Source organism: Caretta caretta, chromosome 14 (genome assembly GCF_965140235.1).
Source record: "Caretta caretta isolate rCarCar2 chromosome 14, rCarCar1.hap1, whole genome shotgun sequence".
NCBI classification, from domain to species: domain Eukaryota; kingdom Metazoa; phylum Chordata; order Testudines; family Cheloniidae; genus Caretta; species Caretta caretta.
In genome coordinates this window covers 35750853-35770286 of record NC_134219.1, presented here as the reverse complement: position 1 = coordinate 35770286, position 19434 = coordinate 35750853, and the positions used below count along the sequence as shown (strand labels likewise).

The window sequence follows — 19434 nt, the reverse complement described above, 5'->3', positions numbered from 1 at the left end:
ACCACTGGGCTAGAAGTCAGAAGGGAGGTGACAGCTCCTCCTCTGGCCATTTTGCATGGAGTTAGGCAGGCACTTAACCTGTTCTCATAAGCACCTGACTTGGAACCCGTTTTCCAGCTGAGAATCGCTAGCAGGGTTAGGCAGCTCCCTGCAGCCTGGACTTCGGTGCTGAACTCTGAAAGGGGGTGGAGCTTAGCAAACACCCCTCTGGTCAGCATCTCCCATTGGCCAACTTAGGCGGCTCCCTGCCTAGAATGCTGGCTTTTGTGAATCCCATTCTAAGGCATCTCTCGATTCTCCCCCGATTCATTGTATAGGTATAGGGAGCCTGGGTGACTAACACAGGCTCTGTGGAGCACAGTGTCACCACTCCTAGATTCTCTCGTGAACTAGCCCCTGGCAGTTAGGTTCTGAAATACCTTTGTGGATCTGTCTCTAACTGCTTTAGACATCTTGTTTCCCTTCTGCCCAGACCCCAGAGCATTCTGCTTGGGAGAACCCAAGATCAAATCTCCTGCATTGCAATAACACCTCTGCCACTGCCATGGGGTGAGCTGGGGCTCATCGCCACCCAGATCTGTGGTTTCTTTGAAGCAGGGGACTGCGGAGTCCCCAGGTGCAGCCTTCAGTATGGCCAACCTCAAATACTCAAAGACCATGAGTCAGGCCCCCAAAATCATGAGATCGACTTAAAAATAATAATTTGGGATTCATTTTATTTGCCTTCTGGTTTTGGAGCCTTTAGCTGTCACGTTTTCAGTCTTTTCTCCCCACCCTCCCTGTGATAAAATCAGGAGGGTGGCAACACTGATGCCCCGATCAAGGGTCCTCTCTACCAGTATCGGACATGGCCAAAGCTGCACACAGGCAATTGCTCTTTGTGCAGAAACCTCAGCTCAGAGACCACCACCCTGGTACCAAGGAACAGCTCCCTTGATTGCTCTCTCTTGGCCGCTAAGGCCTGGATCACAAAGGTATTTAGGTGTCTAATCTCCAGGCATAGGCACCTAAACCCCTGTGAGGAGGGACACTTGACCAGGATCAGCTGACTTCGGGGATGGGGTGGACTTAGGCCCTCCCAAAACTGGAGGCTCACCTTCTCCATCGAGCAGACAGACCACAAGACCTCATTTCAGAATGGACAAGTGTCAGGTGACTCTGTGAACTGTGCCAGTTATATTGCCTATGCCCACAACTCCATGGAGGAGCCTCCAGCTAGTATCCCTGGCAGGTCACGTGACCAGGATGGAATATAGGCTGGCGGCCAGGTGCAGAAAAAGACCTGGTCTGGGTCTATCCACAGCAACCTGGCAGGAGGCTTGGCAACATAGCCAGAGAGGGGCTTAGCCAGAAGAGGCCCTGGGGAGAGCGGAGAAGCAGCCAACCCGGGAGAGGCTTCAGAGAAGCCTAGAAAGCCACAGGCTGTGTAGGAAGCGGCCCAGAGAAAAGCAATTCAAGGTTACTGAGCACAGTGAACAGTCCCTGCATACCTGGGGGTCCCTGGGCTGGAACCCAGGACCTCCCACTATGCCACCTGAAGGAGATGGACATAAACCCCAACGATGAGGGGATGAGGACTGACTGAGCCCTGGACAAGGAACTGCAGAGTTGGAGAGATGGGCGAGGGATGAGCTGTCTGGAGTCTGGAAGGATTATTGAGCCCAGGGAAGGGCTGTGACCCAGTAGCAGGGGGGAGAAGCAGATTGTTTAGCTGTTTTGCTCATTGGAGTTTTTGTTGTTCCAGGAAAGGGAAGGGCCCTGATAGAGCTTTGGCCAGAGAGCTAAACCCAGAATTACTTGACTATAAATTATCCCTCCAGCAGCTGCAAACTGCAGGCCCACTGGGGAGCCTCTGTCTGACAGGGGAAACTGAGGAATGGCAGCACCTCCATGCTGGGGAGAGGTATCCTGCTATTGTACACACTTTGAAGTTAAACCAGTGAAGCCTTGTGTGTACACCTGGCCTAAGACAAAGAGACCTTCTCTCAACCCCTCTCACACCAGCCAGATCTGAGAGGAGAGGCCCAGGCAGCAGGAGTGACTTCTGGGGGCAGACCTTTAAGTGGCCACTGGAAGGGATACGTCACCCTGTCCCCACTATTATCTGCTACCATGACTCAGTCCCAGGCAGAGGGGACTCTGAGTGCAAAGGCCCCTGGACAGATCTGTCTGTGTCCATTTGTTGTCTCTCTGCCCCTCTCACCCTAATGTGATTGTGCTGTAGTTAACAGTAGTGATGTGTCCATAAACATGATGGTGAAATCTCACCTCTCGCCCTTTTCTCCCCCTAGAGATGCTGCGATCTGACCTGGCGAGACAGAAAGGTCAGTGTCTGGGCCAATGCGGCTTGTTAAAGATTTTATGTAGCTATTTGCAAACAATGAAGAGATGAGCAAGTACCAAGATTCTCTGTAGATGGGTCATTTGCAGTTACACCAAAGGGAGGTTATGACTGACATCTTGAGATCATCACAGAAACGTGATTCCCTCAGGCATCTCTGCTGTACTAATTAACCCAGCATTTATCAATTGGCGGGTCACGACCCTGTGGAGTGGGGTCACGAAAGGCTATCGAGTTGGGAGTGGGTGGGTTGTGAGATGTTGAAAATATTATAACTGTTGCAAAGCAAAGAAAATAAAATGTCTAGAATAACTTTGGGGCTGCTAAAACCTTCAGAGTTTGGAAGGTCACATACAATAATTGTAGTGGTTGTGATGGGTTATCCAGGCTTATCTTTGTTATTGATATATGTTTTACTCTGACTTTTAGAGTAAATAAAAGGGGGTTGCGAAAATTTTTGACTTTCACTGAGGAATGAACAACCTGAAATGGCTGAGACACACTGAATTAACCCCATCACTGCTGTGATGACCTGCAGGGTCTGCTCTGTGGCTGGCTTATTTCCTGATTGAGAGTTGAATGGGTAATTTCAGCTAAGGCTGCTGCAATGTAGCTGTGAGTGCTGCAGCAGGGCTAGTGCAGAAGTAACATTTAGAATATAAACCACGAGCCCAGTGTCCCATGTAACCCTTTCACTGCTGTGCCAGGGTCATTACTTGACTCTGGGTTGAGACCAGTGTGTGATTGGTGCCCTCTCTCAGCAGGGGGCACTCCAAAATCTCATTGGGGATTCCCCATTAAACTCCCTTGAGCTGTGTCTACACACAAACTTTTACCAGATTAACTGAATCAGTTGAAAAGCACCTTGGGTAAAGTTGGTGTAAACAAGGCAGGGCCTTGTGAGGTGGTGAGCTCAATGCACAGAACATCGTGTTGCCCTGATTGCCCAGTACACTGTGCCATTGCTCACTGTGATGTGATCATGTCCAGTGGCCTTTGCTAGTGGCCATGCTCAGCTGGCAGAGTTGGGGCTGCACTGAGAGTTTACTCTCTGGCTCCTTGTGTCGCTTTCATTCAAATCTCAGCCTAACGTGGTTCTGGATGTGAGGTTGGGTCCAGTCAATCTGCTCAGCTCACAGACCCACTGACCAGGCCTCCTACTCTGGTCTGCCCCTGAGCCTCTCTGTGTGATCTCGTAGAATGGGTGCCTATGGGATCTGGCTGTGCAGTGCTTAAGAGCTGCTGAGGCCCCTATATGGCTTGTGCTTTGGGATTGCTGTGGATCCCCTGTCTTCTGACAGGTCAGTGGCCATGTAAGGAAGGGGACCCTCAGTGCCCACGGGTTGCATTCTTTCACTGCTGCTTTCCATGAAAAATAGAGATTTTTGTATTATAAATATATCACTGCATCCCAGGTGTTTGGGGCAGGGGAGCTGGAGGTTTGGGCAGCTGGGCAGGTGTGAGAGATGTTTTTGTGTCTTTACTGCAGTTAGCCAGGCTCTTACTTAAGTGATGCCTCCAACTCCCCCACTCCCATCCACGCACAACCCTCTGAGTTTAGTGGGGCTTTCAGTCCAGGGGAGCTGGCCCATCTGGGGCTAAGGGTTAGAGCCTGGGTAACACTTTCCCTTGGGCTGGTAATCTGCCCATTCTGCAGTGAGGACACAGGCTAAATCACTCAACGCTGACAGTCCTCCAGTGCCATCCCATGATTCCCTCGGGTGTGCCAGAAGCACAGACAAGTTCTCTCATAATTCACTGGGAAAGAATCAGCGTGGCTCAGCTCACTCAGCATGGAGAACTATGGGATATGTTTCCAGCAGTCCTAGGGACTCACACGGGGTTCGCAGCGCCAGTGCGGACACAGTAATGGGGTAGGGCTTTGCAGTGGGGCTGCTCTCACCCAGGTTAGGTTAGCCCAGGGGCTCAGACCCGGGTGCTGACCATGTGGGCTAACTCTGCAGTGAAGACCTACTCTGGGTGGCATTTCAGACTGAGGAGGGGATACATCTGCCCCCTTTGACCACAGGCAGAGGTGACATTAAATTTGGGAGGGAAAGGCCTTGATTTCATTATTCTAAACCCAGCAGCCTTCATGGCAAGTAGCTGCCTCAGTGCACTCTACCCCAATTTCTGTCACTACATCAAACAGTACTGAGTGGTTCTGATCAAATTATCAGCCATGAAATAGAGATGAATGCTGTCACTTTAAGGCTTTAGAATCTACAACCTGAGATGAAGGGAGCAGTTCATATCTCTCAGATCACTGGTTTCAGGTTCTCTGCAGACTCAGGCAGAAATTGCTGTTTTGTTACAGCTGGTTCTCTTTGGAAGTATTTCTTTTTATTAGGGATTTTTTTTTATTAGTGTTTATTGGTTAAACCCAAAAATCAGAAGCACCAGTTATGGAGCACAACTGTGTGGCAATTTTTAAAAAATGGAAATAATGTTGCTAAGCAAATGACTGCATAATCACATTACACAAGGGCCTGACAGTAATGCAGTCAATGGGAACATCTGTAAGCCTGTGTATGTGTAGATAATAGTAGAAAATATGCCTGTAAATGTGCAATATGTTAAATCAAATCCCCTTCTTTATGATTTATTTGTAGAAGAACATCGTGAAGAAAAAGGTAATGTTTCTTCGTTAATGTTAGCGAAGAGGGAATATAACTTATACTTCCTAAGCAGCTATTGACGTCTCTTATCAAATGGAACACAGTTGCTTTATACTGCATGCAAAGTAGAGCTCCATCATAACCCCTTCCGGTCTACACTTACTCGCTATGTCTATTTCAGTGGCTGGGGCACTGGTAACCTGGGGATTTGCTTCCTAGTCATTGACAGAAGGGAGCAGATGAATGTATTATTTTGTCATTCACTATATAGTTAGTGATGAGGAAATGTTAAGTTATAATAATATTTCTAACTTCCCCATCAGGGACATTCCCCATCCGGAAGGTGGTGGCCAAGGAGAAATTGGCTGCACAAAGGTTGGGGCTGGGGTTAGACATATAATTGTAAATTTCTAAACTTTCAGACATTTAAGTTGTGATTTATTTTTATGACATTTCATGGTAGATTTTCACAAATGCATTAACTTAGAGTTGACATTTGGGACAAAAGCTTGTGCTCAAATAAATTGGTTAGTCTCTAAGGTGCCACAAGTCCTCCTTTTCTTTTTACCTAGGTACTGTAATAAGAACGAGGAGTACTTGTGGCACCTTAGAGACTAACCAATTTATTTGGGCATAAGCTTTCATGGGATAAAACCTACTTCATCGGATGCATCAAGTGGGTTTCAGCCCACGAAAGCTTATGCCCAAATAAATGTTAGTCTCTAAGGTGCCACAAGTCCTCCTTTTCTTTTTGCTGATACAGACTAACACGGCTTCTACTCTGAAACCTAGGTACTGTAATGTGATTTTGTGTAGTAACTCTTGACCTGTACATTCAGTAAACAGAATCTTTGCCAGATTTGCCATAGCAGATCAGACCAGGGAAGAAGCTACTGTGGAATCCTGTCTCCCACAGCACCAGTTGCTTCAGAGAAAGGTTCCAGAAACCCCAGTCATGGAACACCCTGCCTAGAGGGGACGTTTCTTCCTAGCTCTAGGCAGTTCAGGGTCAGCTTATGCCCTGAAATGGGAGGTTTTACATCCCCAATAATTTTGCAGTTCTATCTAACATACTGTGACTGTCCTCACTCTCCCTTGATATGTATAATGCTACTCAGGTCTTGGTCTGAGTGATACCTGATGGTGAAGAGTCACTGTGTATTTCTTGGAGAAGTATTTCAATGAAATTGAAAGGCAGCAACTTATAAAACTGTTGAGAGAGGGTGACTAGGACCATCCGATAATCGATTTACCATCTCCATGCTTTTCATTAGTATGTGCACCTCTGCCATGTCCTCTGCTGTCTCCTCTCTGAGCAGTCCTAATAATAACATCTCTCCCCACACTGAAATCTTTCCATACTATAATTAACACCTTCTCCCTTTTTTGAACCCCTCCCCTCAATTTCTGCTCTAGCCTGTTGGAGATAGTGACCAACAGAGGCACCGACTTTCTAATGTGCGTGGGGGATGCTCAATCCCCTGGTTCTGCCCCAGACCCCACTCCCCACTCCACCCCTTTCCCCAAGGCCCCGCCCCACCTCTTTCCACCCCATTGCACCTCCTCCCCTGAGTGCGCCCGGCCCTTGCTCCTCCAACTCCCCCCTCAGTGCCTCCTGCATGCCACAGAACAGCTGATCCACAGCAGGCAGGAGGCGCTGGGAGGGAGGAGGAGGCACTGATCAGCTGGTGGGTGGGAGGCACTGGGGTGCAGGAGAGTTGGCTGCCGATGGGTGCTCAGCACCCACCATTTTTTTCCCATGGGTGCTCCAGCCCTGGAGCACCCATGGAGTTGGTGCTATGTGTTCATCTACGTGCTTTTGGATTCTATTTTTAATTATAATTTCAACCAATTTACCAGGATCTGAACTTAAGTTTACTGGGCTGTAATTCTCCTTATCTCTCTTGCGCTTTTTAAAAAATATAGGTGCAACATTTCCTACCCTCTTTTCCTCTGGATCAGTAGCTGATTTTAATTAGATGCATATTTTTGCTAGCAGCTCAGCAGTTTCACTCTTAACATTCCTTCAGCACTGCTTGTTTAGGGCTGTGTAAGTGTCTGGAACTGTTGTGAATGCCTAGGTGCATCTTTTGTCTAAAGAATTAAACTTTTTTTAGGTTTCTGACTCCCATCCCTTTTTATAAGCATGGTTTCAGGTCTATTTATTTATTGTTTTCTAGGGAAACTCTTCACTGAATTGGGGCTTGGTAAGTTCCATTTCCTCCCCCTCCCCTCCCCCCCACACACCCTTAATATAATCCTTGTTATATACTGTGTCCTATTCGGCATGTCTGTGTTCAGGGGAGTTCTCATCTCTCTGTGTATTTTCTTTCAGGGTTGAGAAGAGCCCAGCTATATGCGGGTACTGTACATAAAACCGACACTTTATTCACATCAGCATCCCACCTGCCCCTGAGAGCTCTCTCCTCATTTCCCCAGCGCACCCGCACTTTCATATCAAAAGCAAGAGGCTGGAAACAGCAATATCATTGGGGGTGGGTGGAAAGGGGCAGGCGACACCCCAGGTTTATTGCAGAGCAGGGACGTGGCCCCTTTGGGAAAGGGCTGATTAGTGATGAAATGCTGCCCCCATGCACACACATTGCAGTACAACTTGCCCAGGGGTACCTGCACTCCGGGGCATCCTACCGCATAGAGCTGGTGGGAGGGACAGCAAGGGCAGTTACACAAGCACCGCTGGGGGTCCTGTTAGGGTCGCCCGCTCTGAGGTGCAAAAAAACCCAGGACATCTGCCTGCTCCACATCCACCACCTGTCCCCTCACTCCAGGCACTGACGCCCCATCCCCTGGCACTGTGTTGCTATCCCACCCCTGGGAGAGGGCACTAGCCCCCATAGGCTCCTGTTCCTGGGGCTGAGCCGGGAACCAACCTCGCCAAGCAGGACATGGTGCCAGATCTACTCCACTCCCCCTCCCCCCCCATCCCAGCAGTGACCCCCCACATCCAGTACCTGTGAGGTGTAAATGGGCCGTACTGGCCCCGAGCTCCCCATATCACTCGCTGCTCCCAAGCTGCCCCATCCCCACGGCTCCCAGGCACTCTGGACCCAGAGCTCCCTCTGTGCAGGCACCACTACCCCGCGGCTGCCCGGCTACAGCCACCACACACCCGGGGACAGACTCACAGATTTCCCAGGGCGGTGACCTGAACAAAGGGACAATCCTGGTAAACCTGGATAGGTGGCAACCCTAGGTCCTGTCCACACAGCACAGTAACGCCCTGCTGAGCTGGGTGCAGGCAGCCAGACACATGCCAACCCAGGTCCCTGGCAGGGACACTGAGCTACCATGATCACTCACTGTGTTAACTCCCCCATGTGCCGCACACCACGCTTAGAGCCCCCTGGGCCCAGCCCCAGAACAACTGTAACCTAGACTCATAGCAATGCAGGGCAGGAAGGGACCTCGAGAGGTCACCTAGTTCAGCCCCACCACGCTGGGGCAGGGCCTAGACCATCCCTGACGGGTTTGTCCAGCCTTTTCTTACAAACCCCCAGTGACGGGGATCCCACAACCTCCCTTGGAGCCAGGTCCAGAGCTTTACTGCCCTGAGAGTTAGAAAGTGTTTCCTCATCTCCAGCCTCAGTCTCCCTTGCTGAAGATTGCACCCATTGCTCCTTGGACAGGCCCTCGCCCTGCCCGCTAGGGCACTGGGGGGTATCACCAAGTGTGAGCATCGCTGTTATCATACTGCGAGGGGAAGGGGAGCCAGCTGACTCAAGGGGACAGTGAATCGCCAATCACTGATTCCAGCCCAGGCTGAGAGTCTGGTTCCCAGCAGACAGGACCTCCCATCATAACTCACATTAACGGCAGCCTCACTGGCCATCTCCGCAGGGAGGCAAGACCTGAATGGGCCGCAGGGACGGTTCCTCCCCAGGGAGAGACTCCAGCCGATGTCAGGGCTGAGCCATGTTGGCAGGACAATGTGGGGCTCACATGACTGTTATGACATCCTCATACCCTCGATACACAGAGCTCCAGCAGCTGGGGTGTAAAACCCCACTCATACCCCCAGCATGAAACTCACTGACACTGCCCCAAGGCCCTGTGTCTCCTCGCCAGAAGAAGGGGTGACAGGGGGCCATGGCCCCATCACTTTTAAAAGTGGAAGGGTTTGGCCTCCCACTTTTTACCAGTCATGAAGGTTAGGGTTAAGATAGAAGCAACCAGGGGGGTGGGGTCTTGGGGGGAAGAGGCAGCGTGAGGAGAAGGGGCAGTGTGAGGGCGGGGGCGTGGGGAGAAGGGGTGGTGCGGGGACAGGAGCTTGGGGAGAAAGGGTGGAGTGGGGTTGGGGCCTTGGGGGGAAGGTGTGGCCTGGGTGGGCAGGGCCACGGTTCAGGCACCGGTGGCCCGTCTACCTTTAGGGAGTTTCTGTCACTCCTGGGGAGAGTACCATCCCAGATCCTGATCCCAGGGGCCAGAGGTGCCAACTTCCTAGTGTGCCAGGCGGTGCTTGACCCCCGCACTGCCCCAGGCCCCACCCCCACTCCACCCCTTCCTCCAAGGTCCCACCCCCACCCTGCTTCTTTCCACCCTGCTCCACCCCCGCCCCACCTCTTCCCACCCTGTTCCACCCCCTCCCCCAAGCGCGCCCTGCCCTTGCTCCTCCCCCTCACCCCAGTGCCTCCTGCAGGCCACTGAACAGCTGATCACGGCGGGAGGGCGGGGGAGGCTCTGATCATCAGGGCTGCTGGTGGGCTGAGGTGCTGGGGGGAGGGAGGAGCTGATGGGCAGGCCTACCGGTGGGTGCTCAGCACTCACCATTTTTTCCCAAAGTGTCTCCAGTGGCTGGGTGTGAAAGTTCCCAGCGTGTCTGAGCCAGGGCCAGTTAATGAGAGCGAGGGGGGTGGCTGGCGCAGTCGTTAGATGGAGACACTCTATGGAGACTCTAGATGGAGACGGGCTCTGGGATGGTCTCTGGGACCATTATCCGCTCTGGGAGACGCCCAGGTGTATCTGCAGAGGATCTGTGCCGCTGGCAGAGTCCACGGGACAAATCACTCCGGGCAAAGAGTTGAGGCTGGAGCCGAGTCTCCATTTTCAGCCTGATTTGTGGGTGTGAGATTGGGCCCAGGGGGATTTTTTCTACCCAGGGCAAATTAAATAGCAGCTCTGGAGTGTTTCATAGCTGATGTCCTGAGTCTGGTCTGGCCGTCACTGTGTGTTTTTGGGGATGCTGAGAGTCACTCACTGCAAGTCACTGGGAATTGGGCTCCGAAGTTGTTCAGACAGGTTTTCAGTGGAGCTGGGTGAAATTTGGGTGCAAATAGTTTTTTTGCTGAAAAATTATATTTCGGGTCGACTGACACTATTTGCCGATTCATGACGAGTTTCCTGACGAGTTTCAATGGACAGAAAAAGCTGCCGCCGCTTCCCTTCCAGCCTGTAGCCCCATGGCTGGGCCCTCAGCGGGGAGCCCCCGGTTCCATCCCCCCATGGGATGTGGAGCAGGAATTGGAATGGGGGTCTCCCCGCTATCAGGTGAGGGCTGGAACCGCTGGGTTCCGGGTGTCTGACGTGGGGCTCCCTCAATCTCTCCTGCTGAAGACGCCCCCCTGTGTCTAAACACTGCCACGGGCCCTCAGCCAGAGCTTGGGAGCGAGAATGACCCTGCAGTCCGGTGGGTCGGGTCCCCAGCTGGGAGCCCAGGGTCCAGCTGCCCTGCTCCCGTGACCCTGTAATTATTGATCCATAACCCCAGGGAGGGGAGGGGTTATGGCTCCTGGCACAGCAGTGTCTCAGGCATGTCGGTGTCCCCGTGCAAACCCCTAGTGCAGACGCGCTGTGCAGGTGTGAACTGGGACTGGCCCCCGGTGCAGCTTCTCCCAGATGGAGGGAGCAAGATCCTGTCTGAGGATCGGAAACATGTGAGACGCAGAGACACACGCCAGGATCTGCCAGACAGTCCGGGGAGATTTGATTATCTGATTATTGCGTCTTTGTCCTGTGTGTGGGGACGGCACCAACCTGCTCTTAGTAACAAACCAACCACACATGGCCCCAGACCAAGAGAGATTCCTTGGGGCCTGCCCGCCATCATCCCTCTACACCCATGGCACCTGCCCCTCCCTTACCCTTCACTCACCCCTGTGCTCACCTGGTCCCTGCCTTTATCCTGCCCCCCTCCACCTCACGTCACCCCACCCCCTCCTTTCAACCCCTTTCTGCTCCCCTTGGCCCCTGCCCCTGTCCCCCAACTTTGTCTCCCTGGCACGTGCCCCTGCCCCCACCCACCTGTGTCCCCCTGCCCTCCTGGCACCTACCCCTCTCCCCAAACACCCTCTGCACCCTGGAGCCCACCCATCACTTCACCCCCTTCTACTGCCTGCAGACCTCCCGACAGCTATTCCGGGCCCTGGGCAGAACAGTCAATAAACCTCCCTACACCCACAAGCTGTGCCCACGTGGACACCGTCCGCCTGACATTAGGGCGGTGCTATGCCTGCGCTGGCTGGTGCCCAGCTAGCTGCCGGCTGCGCTGCTGGCCGCGCTCTTCTGGCATGGCCAAGACTTCCACATGCCCCCCTGGTAGGGTTGCCAACTGTCTAATCACGCAAATGCAAATACCTTTGCCCCACCTCTTTCCTGAGGCCATGCCCCTGTTCCACCCCTTCTCCAAGGCCCGGCCCCCACTCTCTCCATCCCCCTTCACTCCGTCACTCGCTCTCCCCCACCCTCACTCACTTTCACCAGGCTGGGGCAAGGGGTTGAGGTGCTGGGGGAGGTGTGGGGTGCAGACTCTGGGAGGGAGTTTGGGTGTGGGAGGGGGTGCGGGGTTGGACTCTGGGAGGGAGTTTGGGTGCGGGACAGGTACGGGCTCTGGGAGGGAGTTTGGGTGCAGGAGGGGGTGCAGGCTCTGGGAGGGGGTTCAGGGTGCGGGCTCTAGGCTAGGGCAGGGGGTTGGGGTGTAGGAGGGGGTCAGTGGGTCGGTGCTTACCTTGGGCGGCTTCCAAAAGTGGCCGGCACACCCCTCTGGCAGTGGCTTCTAGGTGGGGAGGCTGCTGTGACAGGTTCGGTCACAGAGACCCCCTTGGGACTGTCACCTGATGTGTTGAAACTACCGCTGAGCCTTAGTTTTCCCTGTCAGCTTGGGACTCCAGAACCCTGTCTTCCTGAGCCAGACACACAAGCCTGCTGAACCACGTCCCCAAAGCTGCAGGCTTTAACTGAAAACCACTCAATAAGTACTCCTGTCTCCAGCACCCAGATGCCCAGCTCCCAATGGGATCCAAACCTCAAATAAATACGTTTTACTCTGTATAAAGCTTATACAGGGTAAACTCATAAATTGTCTGCCCTCTATATCACTGATAGAGAGATATGCACAGCTGTTTGCTCCACCAGGTATTAATCACTTACTCTGGGTTAATTAATAAATGAAAGTGATTTTATTAAGTATAAAAAGTAGGATTTAAGTGGTTTCAAATAATAACAGACAGAACAAAGTAAGTTACCAAGCAAAATAAAACAAAACACGCAAGTCTAAGCCTAATACATTTAAGAAACTGAATACATGTAAATCTCGCCCTCAGAGATGTTTCAATAAGCTTCTTTCACAGACTAGACTCCATCCTAGTCTGGGCCCAATCCTTTCCCCTGGTACAGTCCTTGTTCCAGCTCAGGTAGTAACTCGGGGATTTTTCATGACTGGCAGCCCCCTTTGTTCTGTTCCACCCCCTTTTATAGCTTTGGCACAAGGCAAGAATCCTTTGTCTCTCTCTGGGTCCCCCCCATCCTCTAAATGGAAAAGCACCAAGTTTAAGACAGATTCCGGTACCAGGTGACATGGTCACATGTTCTGTGAGACTTCATTACTCACTGGCTGGCAACCACATACACAGGAAGGCGTACAAGTAAATAAACCATTTACAACCAATTGTCCCAGTCAGTGGGAGCCATCAAGACTCTAAGCCACCATTAATGGCCCACACTTTGCATAGTTACAATAGGACTTCAGAGTAATACTTCATATTTCTAGTTTCGGATACAAGAATGATACATACATACACATAGAGTGAACACACTCAGTAAATTATAAGCTTTGTAATGAAAACTTACAAGAGACCTTTTGCATAAAGCATATTGCAGTTACATTATATTCACACTCACAAGCAATTTTCATAAACATATGGAGTGCAACGTCACAAACGCCCCCACAGCTCCCATTGGCCGCAGTTCCCAGCCAATGGGAGCTGCAGAGTCGGCACTCAGGGCAGAGGCAGCCTGTGGAGACTCCCCTCCCAGGGGCCGCCGGCCACTTCTGGGAATGGCATGCAGCAAGGGCAGGCAGAAAGCCTGCCTTAGCCGTGCTGTGCTGCTGGCACTGGCCGGAGGCCCTGGGCCCTTTTACATTGCCCAGGCCCCTGGGCAATTGCCCCCTTTGCCTGCCCTCTCGGCGGGCCTGACCGCCTGGCATCCACCTCTTCCTTTTCCCCCTCTGATCCCATGTCTCCCACCCTCCCGTCGCCCCCATCAGCACCCCTGTGCCTGCCACTGCCCTCACCCCAGATGCCCACCCCACCCCTCATCCTCATATGCTCTCCTGGCTCCCACCCTTCTCACCCCCATCCCTCCCCTCGCCCACCTGTGCCCACCCCTCTTCTAGCCTCATTCTGATCCCCTTTGCCCCTCTGGAGTCCTCCCATCTACTCACCCTTCCCTCTGCCCCACTGGTGCCAGCCCCTCCCCCCTGCCCTCCTTTTGTCTGCCCCCTGCTCAACCCCCCTCAATCTCCATGGCACCTGCCCCTCCCTTTGCTCCCTTCCTTCCTGCTGCCCACCCCCTATGCCCCACTGGCTCCCTTCCCCTCTGCCCCGGCACCCACTCCTGCCCTCCCCCCTTTCCCTCCTTTTGTCTGCCCCTTCCTTTCCCTCCCCTTTTGTCCCCCTGGCACCTGCCCCACCCCCTGCCCCTTTGGCACCCACCCCTTCCCTTGTCCCCTCTACTCCCTCATGCATTGCCCTCCCCTTACCCCTTGTTGGCCCTGGTGCCTGCCCCATCCCACACACCACCACCGTCCCCCCAGTGTCCACCTCTCCCCCAGAGCCTGCCTCTCCCTTCTCCCTCACTGACTCCCTCCCCTCCTCTTGCCCCCTGGCACAAGCGCCTTCCCTCACCCCCTGTGCTCTGGTGCCTGCTTCTTCCCTCACTCCTTCTACCCTCTGGGTCCTGCTCCTCCCCTCGTGTTCCCTCGCCCCGCACGGTGCCCACACCTCCCTTCACACCCCTCTGTCCTTCTAGGGCCTGCCCTTTTCCACACTCCTCTCTCTGCCCCCCTTGTGCTCACCTGTTCCCTCACTCCCCAATCTGTCCCCCCTGCCCTCCTTGCATCTGCCCCTCTGCTTACCCCCTGCAACCCTCCTGGGGTCTGCCCCTTCCCACCATCTCCCTCTGGGTCCTGCTCCTCCCCTCGTGTTCCCTCGCCCCGCACGGTGCCCACACCTCCCTTCACACCCCTCTGTCCTTCTAGGGCCTGCCCTTTTCCACACTCCTCTCTCTGCCCCCCTTGTGCTCACCTGTTCCCTCTCTCCCCAATCTGCCCCCCTGCCCTCCTTGCATCTGCCCCTCTGCTTACCCCCTGCAACCCTCCTGGGGTCTGCCCCTTCCCACCATCTCCCTCTGGGTGCCCGCCCCTCCCCTCACTCCCCCCATTCCCCTCTGATGCCTGCCCCACCCCTCACAGCCTTTGTGCCCTGGTCACCTGCACCTTCCCCTGTCCCCTCCTTTGCCCACCTCATGCCTGCCCTCACTCCACATGCCTCACCTTTGGCCTCCTGGTGCCCACCCCTCCCTTCTTTTCCCCTAGGCACCAGCCCCTCTCCTCACCCACCCTCTACTCCCTGGTGCCTGCCCCTCCTCTTCTCCCTAAGCTCCTTGGCACCGGCCCCTCCCATCACCCCACTCTGTCCCCTTGACACCTGCTCCTCTCCTCACCCTGCTCTGCCCTCCAGTGACTGCCCCTGCCCTAGCCACCTCCTCATGCCTGACTAATCTAATCACCTTTTATGATGAGATTACTGGTTCTGTGGATGAAGGGAAAGCAGTGGATGTATTGTTTCTTGACTTTAGCAAAGCTTTTGACACGGTCTCCCACAGTATTCTTGTCAGCAAGTTAAGGAAGTATGGGCTGGATGAATGCACTATAAGGTGGGTAGAAAGCTGGCTAGATTGTCGGGCTCAACGGGTAGTGATCAATGGCTCCATATCTAGTTGGCAGCCGGTATCAAGTGGAGTGCCCCAAGGGTCGGTCCTGGGGCCGGTTTTGTTCAATATCTTCATAAATGATCTGGAGGATGGTGTGGATTGCACTCTCAGCAAATTTGCAGATGATACTAAACTGGGAGGAGTGGTAGATACGCTGGAGGGGAGGGATAGGATACAGAAGGACCTAGACAAATTGGAGGATTGGGCCAAAAGAAATCTGATGAGGTTCAATAAGGATAAGTGCAGGGTCCTGCACTTAGGATGGAAGAATCCAATGCACCGCTACAGACTAGGGACCGAATGGCTAGGCAGCAGTTCTGCGGAAAAGGACCTAGGGGTGACAGTGGACGAGAAGCTGGATATGAGTCAGCAGTGTGCCCTTGTTGCCAAGAAGGCCAATGGCATTTTGGGATGTGTAAGTAGGGGCATAGCGAGCAGATCGAGGGACGTGATCGTTCCCCTCTATTCGACATTGGTGAGGCCTCATCTGGAGTACTGTGTCCAGTTTTGGGCCCCACGCTACAAGAAGGATGTGGATAAATTGGAGAGAGTCCAGCGAAGGGCAACAAAAATGATTAGGGGTCTGGAACACATGAGTTATGAGGAGAGGCTGAGGGAGCTGGGATTGTTTAGCCTGCAGAAGAGAAGAATGAGGGGGGATTTGATAGCTGCTTTCAACTACCTGAAAGGGGGTTCCAAAGAGGATGGCTCTAGACTGTTCTCAATGGTAGCAGATGACAGAACGAGGAGTAATGGTCTCAAGTTGCAGTGGGGGAGGTTTAGATTGGATATTAGGAAAAACTTTTTCACTAGGAGGGTGGTGAAACACTGGAATGCGTTACCTAGGGAGGTGGTAGAATCTCCTTAGAGGTTTTTAAGGTCAGGCTTGACAAAGCCCTGGCTGGGATGATTTAACTGGATTGGTCCTGCTTCAAGCAGGGGGTTGGACTAGATGACCTTCTGGGGTCCCTTCCAACCCTGATATTCTATGATTCTATGATTCTTCCCCAGGTTCCTGCCTCACACTGTCCCCCTGGTGCCTGCCCCATTCCTCATCCCCCCCACCCCTGGCACCTGACCCTCTCCTCAGCTCCCATCTGCCCCTCAGGAGTCCACCCCTCTCCTCATTTCCCCTGCCCCTTGGAGCCCTCCCCCCCCCCGGTCCCTTACACCCCTTTGCGCCCGGATGCCTGCTCCTTCCTTTGCTTTCTGTGCCCCCTGGGGTTTGCCCCCTTCTTCTTGGTGCCCACCCTTCCCCTCATCCTGAAACCTGCCCTTCCCTTCCCGCCCCCCATACTCCTGGTGCCTGCTCCTTCCCTTGCCCCCCATTGCTCTTGTGCCTGCCCCTCCCCTCACCCGTCTCTGCCTCTCCCCTTTCCTCTCCCAGCGTCAGCCTGGCCCCTCCCTGTCACTCTGTTGCCCTTCCCTCCCCCACCCCCACTGATGCCTCCCCCCCACACCTTCCTCTTGTTGTTCCCCTCAAGTTCACTCTCATGAGCAGACAGGGCTCTGAGTCCCCTTAAAGGGCAACGACCCCCCAGCACAGCGATTAGCCTGGACGCAGGTTAATTTCCCTTTGATCCCAGTGACCTGCCCCCGGCCCTGACTCTGTGACTCTCTCCCCAGTGGACATGACTCTGGATCCAGACACGGCAAATCCCTGGCTCGTCCTGTCTGAGGATCGGAAACATGCGAGATACGGAGACACACGCCAGGATCTGCCCGACAACCCTGAGAGATTTGATCCTTTTCCCTGTGTCCTGGGCACTGAGCGGTTCATGGGCGGGAGGCATTACTGGGAGGTGGAGGTGGGAGACAAGACTAGATGGACTCTGGGGGTTTGTAGGGAATCTTTGAACAGGAAGGTCACACCCACACCTGGGAATGGATGCTGGGTCATGTGGCTGAGGGGTGGGGAATACAAGGCTGGCACCTCCACCTCTCCCCTCATCCCCGTGAGCGTCCGGCCCGGCCGGGTGGGGATTTTCCTGGACTATGAGGCGGGCGAGGTCTCGTTTTACAATGTGACTGACGGGTCCCATCTCTTCACTTTCACTGACACCTTCTCCGGGACGCTCCGCCCTTATTTATATCCTGGTCACAAAGCTGGGGGTACAAATGTGGCTCCGCTGATAATCTGCCCGGTCCCAGCTCAGGTCGGAGGGAATCTCTGTCCCTGACAGTGACCCCTGCAGTGGAGACTGGCCCCTCCCAGCACTGCTGCTCTTCCCCCCCCCCACCCCCCCCCCCCACCCCCAGTAGTGGACGCCAGTTACTGATGGCAACTGGACTTTTTTGCTGACTGGACACTGCCAGTTTCCCTTTTCAACTGGAGGTTCCAGTCGAAAACCGGACACCTGGCAACCCCTAGCCCTCATCTTTCCCCGTCCCCTGCCCCAGAGGTAGCAGATGGTGGTGGATGGGGTCATTCACTCCTGTCAGAATTTTCTACCCCTTGTGAAATCTCAGTGTAAAATATGAAACAAAAAAGATTATTCTAATTTAGAAAATATTATTGTAACAAGGTGTAAATACAAGATTATTTTAATTTACATTTCAACAGTATTTCAAAAACAAACATCTAAACATATTTTTAGAAATGGAATTATTTACATTTATTTTTTGATTCCTCCCTCAAATCTATATTGAAGTTTAACTTCTCTAAATAACATCATTTGTATTTCAACTGTGGAATTTCAAAAAATCCAAAATATTTATCTTAACAAAATAAACTATTAAATTGTCAGACTGGGTGGTTCAGTTACAATGTACGTGTGTCAAAAACATCACAGCTACACACATGTGCAGCTGCTCTGTCTCTCCCCCTCTCTTTATTGTGTTGACTGGTTCTCTCTGGAAGGCAGGGCACATACACCCACCCCCTGCACTACATCTTTGAAAATTAATAGGTGAAAAAATGATAGAATTAATTAAGCAATATATTTAAATTAACTCACACAAGATTATATAATATTCTTTGAAGTTCTGTCAGCATTAATTCATGTCATTTTTAAATTTGTAGCTACATATAATCGGTAATCAAGATATGATCCTTCCTTTCTTTTTCTTACATCAATAAACAAAACACGGTCCCCAACCTCAAATGTTCTCTTGCTGTATACAGAAATCTCTTCTACAATCTCATTTTTTTTGTTTTATTTTTCTTTAGAAATATTATTTGCAGGCAATGTACTGTCAGTGTCCACTGTTGTTTTCAATGTATGGCTGGGCTTTTCATGTTCTTGGTTATAAGGACACAACGAATGTAGTTTGGTAAAGAAATAGAGAAGAGGTTGTATTCCTTCACTGAATCATCACAAATTAACTTAATTGTATTGAAGACGCTGGCACTTAATGACACATAACATGAAATCTGGTGAAGCTTTATTGGGAAACCTTTCTTCTCGGCCACAAATCAGTCAAAAGGGTGATATTTTTGTTGTCATGTGAGGTTTAGAGTACAAAGAAAATAAAGTTGCTCCAGGAAATTCATCACAATTCCTCTGGGTTCTGGCCACCACCTTCTGGAATGCTCTGTAAAAATAGTGACCGATTGGTCTAATTCCTTGAAATTAGCGATTGAACCTAATTTCTGGAAGAGCTGGCTGAGCGGAGTGTGAGGGGAGGCACATCACACGGCATTTCTAGGACTACTTTTTGTTTTAAACGTGATGCGTTATGAACATTTTCAATGTCATAATTCAGTTTTGAAGATTTATTCACAATATGCCATTCATGGCACTGTGCCCTAAATTTACCTTGATTATTTGAAAATAGATACCCTAAATTATCTTTTGATGGATTCATTTGTGTTTTTATCCAGTCTGCTGATATCTAGGTGGCATGGGCTGCTGAAGCTATGTGTTTTTCCTAGTTTTTAACAGTGGGAAATTTTAATCTAAAAATAGATAATTTTTCCCTAAAATTTCCTTCAGAAATATCTGCATTCCTTTCCCTATTTCTCACTGAATTATGTGTAATTACTGTGGTTTCTTATCCAATCTTATTGTGTTAGTACATGGGAAAATATGTTGGCAAATAGGTTAATATACAACATGGTTTTCACTATCTGACAAGACATACAAATGTGTCGTCACTCACAATTTACAGCATGAAGTGTCATGAAGAGACTGCAGGCAATGTTCATTTTTAATTTTCTAACTATAAATGGGCTCCCCCATCAGTTCCTGCAACCCCTGGCTGGCAGACCTCTGTGTGAATTAAGCAGCCTCCAGTCTGCCAGGGAAC

The 19434-nt window shown here is 51.9% G+C and overlaps 1 protein-coding gene across 2 annotated transcripts in view; it reads left to right on the top strand.

The window, feature by feature from the left end:
* LOC125621781 (butyrophilin subfamily 1 member A1-like) overlaps positions 1-18981 on the top strand; it is a 48564-nt gene extending 29583 nt beyond the window's left edge. The window contains exons 6-10 of one of the 2 annotated variants that reach the window (XM_048819074.2): positions 2292-2324; positions 4954-4974; positions 7140-7166; positions 7295-7321; positions 16813-18981. In XM_048819074.2, the coding sequence (XP_048675031.1) occupies positions 2292-2324; positions 4954-4974; positions 7140-7166; positions 7295-7321; positions 16813-17366 (662 nt within the window). In that variant the 3' untranslated portion in view covers positions 17367-18981. Of the gene's footprint in view, positions 1-2291; positions 2325-4953; positions 4975-7139; positions 7167-7294; positions 7907-16812 lie in introns of those variants that run through there. The other variant, XM_075119457.1, reaches the window with a different exon arrangement.
* Positions 18982-19434: the final 453 nt, after the last annotated feature.